Below are 6,853 nucleotides of genomic sequence, written 5' to 3' on the forward strand. Positions count from 1 at the left end.
GTAGAGGCTTCCGAACCTCTGATTGAAGCTGACGTGTTCCATCCTGCAGTTGTCGCCAGATTGCATTTTCCAGAACCTGTAATTCATGATGATTCCATCGATGACATGCGATTTGATTTTCGCAGAGCAAATTTCGATAAAATTAGTCGTGCTATTTCTAACTACGATTGGGTCCAGCTTCTTGATGACGACTCCGACATTGCTGTCTCACAGCTTACTAGCACACTTATTCATCGCTTTGTCCCTCCACCGCGCCCTAGAAGTAAACCACCTTGGTCGAGTCACCAGCTCCGCGAATTGAAACGCCTAAGAGTACTCTATAACCCTTTCGATACGACTCATATTTTTTTAGATATAAATTATCAAAGATTTCTCTTATTCAAATCGATACGCCCTTTTCAAAAGTTACACTTGAGTCAAAAAATTCTCAAATGCTGTGGGAAACTCATATCTCCTCCAACCCAAACGGAATACAAACTTCCGTTCGAATCTGAAATACAAGTTTTTAAAATTTGCATTTTTAGTTCGATTTCATTTGGAATTGCACAATTTCAAACTGCCTTTAGACGTGCCTCAAGAGTTCTTTTGCTTCACATACACACTGAAACTAGATGTAGATGTCGTCGCTTTACCTTCGATAACCCGAATAGGTTACCAACTCGCATCCAAATGGTATTAATCTGACGAGAGTCGTTAGAAAAATTGATTCAGTAAACTGACATATCACATTAATGTAGAAGTTAGACAACTATTTCAATCTTGGGATGGATTATTAACATGATTGAGGGGTGATTTCTCACTAAATTGATGGAAAACGTTTCTAACGTTGCTAATGTTACTAATTATACAATATAAGATTTATACCATGTTCCATTCTGTAAAAAGTAACTTTCCTAGGACAAAACCCGACCGTTTAAATTAGTGCCAAAACATGTCTTTGTCGAACCCAAATCGCGAGCTTTAAGAAATAAATTAATAAAATAATCCCTTAAATTTCAATGTTCATTATTATTAAACATATTACAACTACTTTCAATTATGGATCTGATTGCTGATAAATTATATAGCACAAGTTGCTTCATAGTTGTTATTATTAAATCTACAATCTACAGTATTAAATCGAACCCATTCGATTTTTGAAGGCACATACTTTCTTACTGAAAGTGCATAAATGTAATGAATTCATGTACGACTCAAATGATTTTACTTGCATACGCAGGATTACAGTTGAATCAACTACAATTGTTCCGGGAAATCTGTACAAATAGACAACTCTACTGTGGTAACAATCTACTGTTCACACTCGTTCTATCGCTTAACAAGGCTCCTTCTTCACGCGCACTCAGGAAACTGAAGTTCTCGATTTGTCCCCATTCACACTTGTTGGGTTAGCTAAATCATCCTTCCCAGCAATATCAACGGTCGTTTTACGACGCTTCTGCTCTGCCCCTGTAACTGTTTTAGTTGGCGTATTCTGCTTATCCTTTTCTTCGCGGATTTTCTCTCTCAAGCACCGGAGCTTTCTGGAACTAATCACGCTAGAATTCGCAAGATTGGAGCGCTTCTTCTCAGTTGTTTTAATAACTTCTTTTTGCTCATTCTTGACTTTGATATCTTTAGATCGATCCATCAAGTGAGCAATATCCAACGAGTGTCTCCTTTTGATAATTGAATCGGTGGAACCAAGTGTTTTTGTGATTGACTCATGTTTTGGCCTTTTTGTATCTTTCACTTTCAGGAGCTTCTTCCTCGCCTTGGTGCGAAGCTTGGATCTGGGGAATCTTGCATTAGTGACCATATTGATGGATAAAGATGACAACAACGATTTCAAACGCTTTTCTTGCTGTGAATCCTTTGAACTCGTTAGCGGTTGATTAGTTATGTCTCGATTTACTTTTGTTGCCACATTATCACTCCCTGTGGATTTACTAAAATTTGTAGCAACGCTGCAGTTGGATCCTAAAATATTCTGCACGAATTCTTCATCAGCTTGTTTGTTCATATGTTGGCTATCAACCATCACCATAACGCTGTCCCGTCCATTCGAAATTAGGCTTTCTTTACCGGAGGAAGGTGAACTTTCCATTAAAGTACGGCAACTTGTAGTTGTTTTGGGAGAATTTTCGATCGCTACAATCGTTGGATTAAAGGGCGGCGCAGCAACGGAAGGTGTCATAGCACTTGTTGAAGACATGGTTGAGTTCGAGAGTAAATCAACTGTTTCGGTCTGTTGTTCGGTTGACTCCGCCGTATCCGGTGTTTCAACTTTAATCCGGATCGGTAGTAAACGACCCGCGAACGGTTGAGGGTTAGAGTTGACATTCCGATTCGATGGTACCTCTACCACTGACAACGATGAGATGGAGTTGCAGCGTTGATTGGTGATAGCTCGACTTGTGGCCGTTGAGCTCGTCGGAAGACTATTTGGATCCTTCATTATATCGATACCATTCTCGATCAAATATTGGCGCAACTTGGTATCGGATTCAGTGGCCTGACGTTTAAAATTATATGCAACATTTAGCTGAACGATACATAAATCGCAGATCATTGGCGGCAAGTTTTCCATATCATCAATCTTAAAAAAAGTAATATAAGGCTTAGAAATCCAATTTGATTAAAATAAATCACAGAACTCGGCAGCACTGCTTGTTTATGGAAAAAAAATTCCGACACATACCTTCAACAGTGTTACGTAGCGTAACTTTTCTGAGATTCGATTCAACGAGGATACATTATAAAGTGCCTCATGGGTTACAGTTTTCTGGAAAATACTTCTTGAGCCTTCCATCAAACATATTCTACATATTTTCGCTAGATTTTCATTCATGATGGATCCGTTTAAGGTGAATCTTCTGGGCTGAATTTTGAAGGTTATAATCTGTTGATGCTTCTTGTTGGTTTTTGTTTCCGCTTTCGTCCCTGATTGCGCCAGTTTTGTGCTCAGACGCAGGAGATGAGAAAACAGATCGTAAATAGCGCGATAATTTTTCACATTTCCACTTCAGTAAATTACAAATATTTTACAGCTGTCGAACCCGAAAATCGCGAAACTTTCCGTCTTTGACCTACTTTTGCTTAAAGTTCAATATTTTTTACTTCAGAAGGGATCTGTTTTGCTAATGACGACAATAATGCACAAAATAACTTCAGAATCAACACACGCCAAATGAGATGAATCGCGAACTGGTGAATTTAGCTCAGCTCCTCTCGCAGCCTGTTGTCCCATTCTTGCATTGAAAATATTTAATGGGAGTGGAAGAGATGAAAACAAATTGTACGGAGCATACCCTGCGAGTTATTGATCGAAAGGATGAACACCATGAGTACACTCTCCCAAAAAATTGGTACATATGACGAATTTTTTGGGAAATATCAACAACGATTAGTGATTTTTTGCAACACGAATTATTCGTTCATATCTAAGACGTTCATATTACGTTATAAAGCTTATTTTTCAACCCTTTAAAATGAACACAAATTTACGCGAATTTTTGGGCATTTTTTTCGTCAACCAATCAGAACGAAGCGCGGGATCAAGGCGCGTAGAAGTATATCCTAAGGTGGGCCAACTTGCTAAAACCACTCTTCAGCCATCTTGGAAATCTACTGTGTTTTGTTTGTAAACAAAACACAATACGCTAGTGCCGAAGCTCGCTCCTGATCAGTCTGTCTCTTACACGCTTCAAGGAAATAATTCCCCTTCTGCTTTCTTCCGTACTGATTTCATATACCACTCCCCTAACCAACTTAGTGACGAAACGGCCTCACCTAGTACCATAGACCCGTCTTGCGCGGGATCTTCGGCGAAAAGCGAAAAAGGATGAAACTTTCCAAGCTTTTGCTGTGAAAAAATACGAATTCGCCTAGCTTTGACAGTTGTCTCTGCCCACATCAGAAAGTTGAAACAAGATAATCGAGATAGATGCAACAAGATATGAAAAATTTCGACCAGCTTCACATCGATGGAACGATGTAAGGGGCTGTCCACATACCACGTGGACAGAAATAGCATGATTTTAAACACCCTCCTCCTCCTCCGTGGACAAGCGTGGACATTCCTTATACCCATCCCTCTGTTGTCCAGGTGAAAATTTCTCCAGTTTTGGGAAAAAAAATCAAGAAAATTAAATTTTTATTTAATAATTTTAATTTTTACGCTCAAATTTCATTTCAAGTATGTTTTTATTTACTATTCCATTTTTTTTTATCCAGTTCATTTATTTGTAAGGCTCAATCGCATAAGCTTTGCGGAGCCGCTAATTCAAGGTTTGTTTATACAAAGTTTCAACTAATTTCTATGTTTAGTAGGATTCGACCGAATACTCGCGGTTTACTCGAGGTTAAAAGGGCAACATTTTTGTGGGACGGGTCAGGTTGGGGATATGGATATGAGGTATCGTTGTCTCAACCGAGGGTTGCCGCACGCACTGTAGCATTGTGCATAATGACCAGGGATAGCATCTGGTGTTCGACTAGCTGTCGAGGGTGGGCGACGGTGAGATGGGGGGACAAGACAAACAAACTAATAACGAAAAAGAAAAACACAAAAGCATTAAATACTTATACTAGACCGTTTCACAAACATATAGATCAACTGCATATAGCAGATGTCGCGAGTTCCCAACACGTCTCTAACAGGAACATAGGGTTGTCTTCCTTGGACCTCAAGGGCATTCAAAAGGTACTCTCTGGCTGCTTAATTATCCGTACATTGCCAAACTGCGTGATCGATGTCATCGTAACCGTTTCCACACCGACAGACGTTGCTTTGAACAAGATTTATTCTGTGGAGATGCACATCTAGCGAGTAGTGGTTGGACATAAGTCTACTCGTTACACGAATGAAGTCACGACTTAAGTCCAAACCTTTGAACCACGCTCTCGAAGAAACCTTTGGAATAATTGAATATAACCACCGCCCAAGACTTCCAGTGTCCCAATCGGTTTGCCAACTCAAGAGGGAACTCTGACGCAGTAATTGGAAAAATTCATCGTATGAAATCTGTCTATCAAACAATTCGCCTTCCTGGGCACCCACCTTTGCGAGAGTGTCCGCCTTCTCATTGCCAGGAATTGAGCAATGAGAGGGGACCCAAACAAAGGTTAACTTATAAGATCTTTCGATCAGTGCACTCATCTGCTGTCTCACTTTTGTGAGGAAATAAGATGGGTGCCTAGTAGTTTTCATCGACTGGAGAGCCTCAAGCGAACTGAGACTATCCGAGAAAATGAAGTAATGGTCTGCAGGCTTGTTGGAGATCATCCCCAATGCGAAGTCGATTGCTGCCAGCTCAGCAACATAAACGGAACAAGGTTCCTGCAGTTTACGGAAGGCGCTTGAATTTTCATTGAAAACACCGAAGCCAGTGGATCCATTGAGGCGAGACCCATCAGTGAAGTATCTTTTCATGCAATTGACTTTTTGGTACTTTCGGTTAAAAATACGGGGAATGAAAGTTGGTCGAAGCTGATCTGAAATCCCAAGTATTGCTTGTTTCATCGACAGATCGTATTCAATTGAGGAACTGCTGATGATGAAGTGAGCACGGTCTGGAGTAAACGATGGAAGACAAATATCTGATGAAATATAGTGATGATAAATTCTCATAAACCGAGATTGTATATTTAGATGAAGCATTTTATCAAAGTTTTCAATCACAAGTGTGTTCGTGATACCGCATTTCACCAGTATTCTGAGAGAAAGTTCCCAGAATCGGTTCTGTAGAGGAGTTACTCCTGCCAGAACCTCGAGACTCGTGTTATGCGTTGAGTGCATACAGCCGAGAGCTATACGCAGACAATGATATTGAATTCGTTCCAATTTTAGAAGGTGACTTTTAGCTGCTGAGAGAAAGCAGAAAGAGCCATACTCCAGAATAGATAGAATAGTTGTTTTATAAAGCGTTATGAGATCTCCCGGATGAGCTCCCCACCACGTGCCGCAAATCGAGCGGAGAAAGTTGACTCTTTTTTGACATTTTTGCTTCAAATACGTAATGTGGGTATTCCAAGTGCATTTTGAATCAAACCAGACACCAAGGTACTTGAAGGTCAATGATTGGGTAATGTTTCTCCCCAAAAGCTTAAGTTGCAATTGGGCTGGGGACCGCTTTCGAGTAAACACTACCAGTTCTATTTTCTGCGGCGAGAATTCTATCCCTAAGTTCCTTGCCCAAGAAGACATGTTATCTAGGGAATTTTGCAATGGTCTTTGCAAGTTTTCGGCATGGGGACCTCTGACGGAAACCACACCATCATCTGCAAGTTGTCTTAGCGTGCATTGTTCTGCCAAACAACTGTCAATATCTTTCACATAAAAATTATAAAGAAGGGGGCTGAGACATGAGCCTTGGGGTAGACCCATATAACTATTTCTGGAAGTTGTCAGCTGTCCAAGGGTGAAGTTCATTTGCTTTTCTGACAACAAATTGTACAAGAAGTTATTCAAAATTCCAGGAAGTCCACATCTGTTCAGATTGTCTGACAGAATTTCTATGGAAACTGAATCAAAAGCTCCCTTAATATCCAAGAATACTGAAGCCAGTTGCTCCTTGTGCGCAAAGGCCAGTTGAATATCTGTAGAAAGCAACGCCAGGAGTGGCTGGTTTTCTTTTAAATGAAGCACTTGGAACTTTTCTTTTTTGTGCTTCCAGTGAGCTTTTATACAATAAATCGATGAAGAATCGATATTCTTCCAATGGTGGATGTATATCTATTGATTCGATACCGATTGTTACCGCCGTTGCAAATTTTTGCCAGTCGATGTTCCTTGTTAGATCAAATGGAACTCGAGATGGTTCAGTGGATTGCGGGCTACACTTGATTGATATATTGATTGGCAAGTGATCGC

At 40.2% G+C, this 6,853-nt stretch overlaps 1 protein-coding gene across 1 annotated transcript; it reads right to left on the minus strand.

Annotated features, from left to right (window-relative positions):
* Window positions 1-988: 988 nt before the first annotated feature.
* On the minus strand, window positions 989-3,168 carry LOC129767293 (uncharacterized). The gene is made up of 2 exons (XM_055768008.1): window positions 2,681-3,168; window positions 989-2,578 (listed from the first exon to the last, which is right to left on the minus strand). The coding sequence occupies exons 1-2, from the start codon at window positions 2,828-2,830 to the stop codon at window positions 1,343-1,345; spliced, it is 1,386 nt and encodes a 461-aa protein (XP_055623983.1). The 5' UTR covers window positions 2,831-3,168; the 3' UTR covers window positions 989-1,342.
* Window positions 3,169-6,853: the final 3,685 nt, after the last annotated feature.

The sequence above is a fragment of the Toxorhynchites rutilus genome, chromosome 2 (genome assembly GCF_029784135.1).
Source record: "Toxorhynchites rutilus septentrionalis strain SRP chromosome 2, ASM2978413v1, whole genome shotgun sequence".
NCBI classification, from domain to species: domain Eukaryota; kingdom Metazoa; phylum Arthropoda; class Insecta; order Diptera; family Culicidae; genus Toxorhynchites; species Toxorhynchites rutilus.

Excerpts from the sequence above, each read along its gene's own strand:
- LOC129767293 (XM_055768008.1), bottom strand. The coding sequence starts at position 2,830 with ATGAATGAAAATCTAGCGAAAATATGTAGAATATGTTTGATGGAAGGC. Across the intron at positions 2,579-2,680 it reads GCTACGTAACACTGTTGAAG|ATTGATGATATGGAAAACTT; the intron begins GTATGTGTCGGA and ends ACTTTTTTTAAG.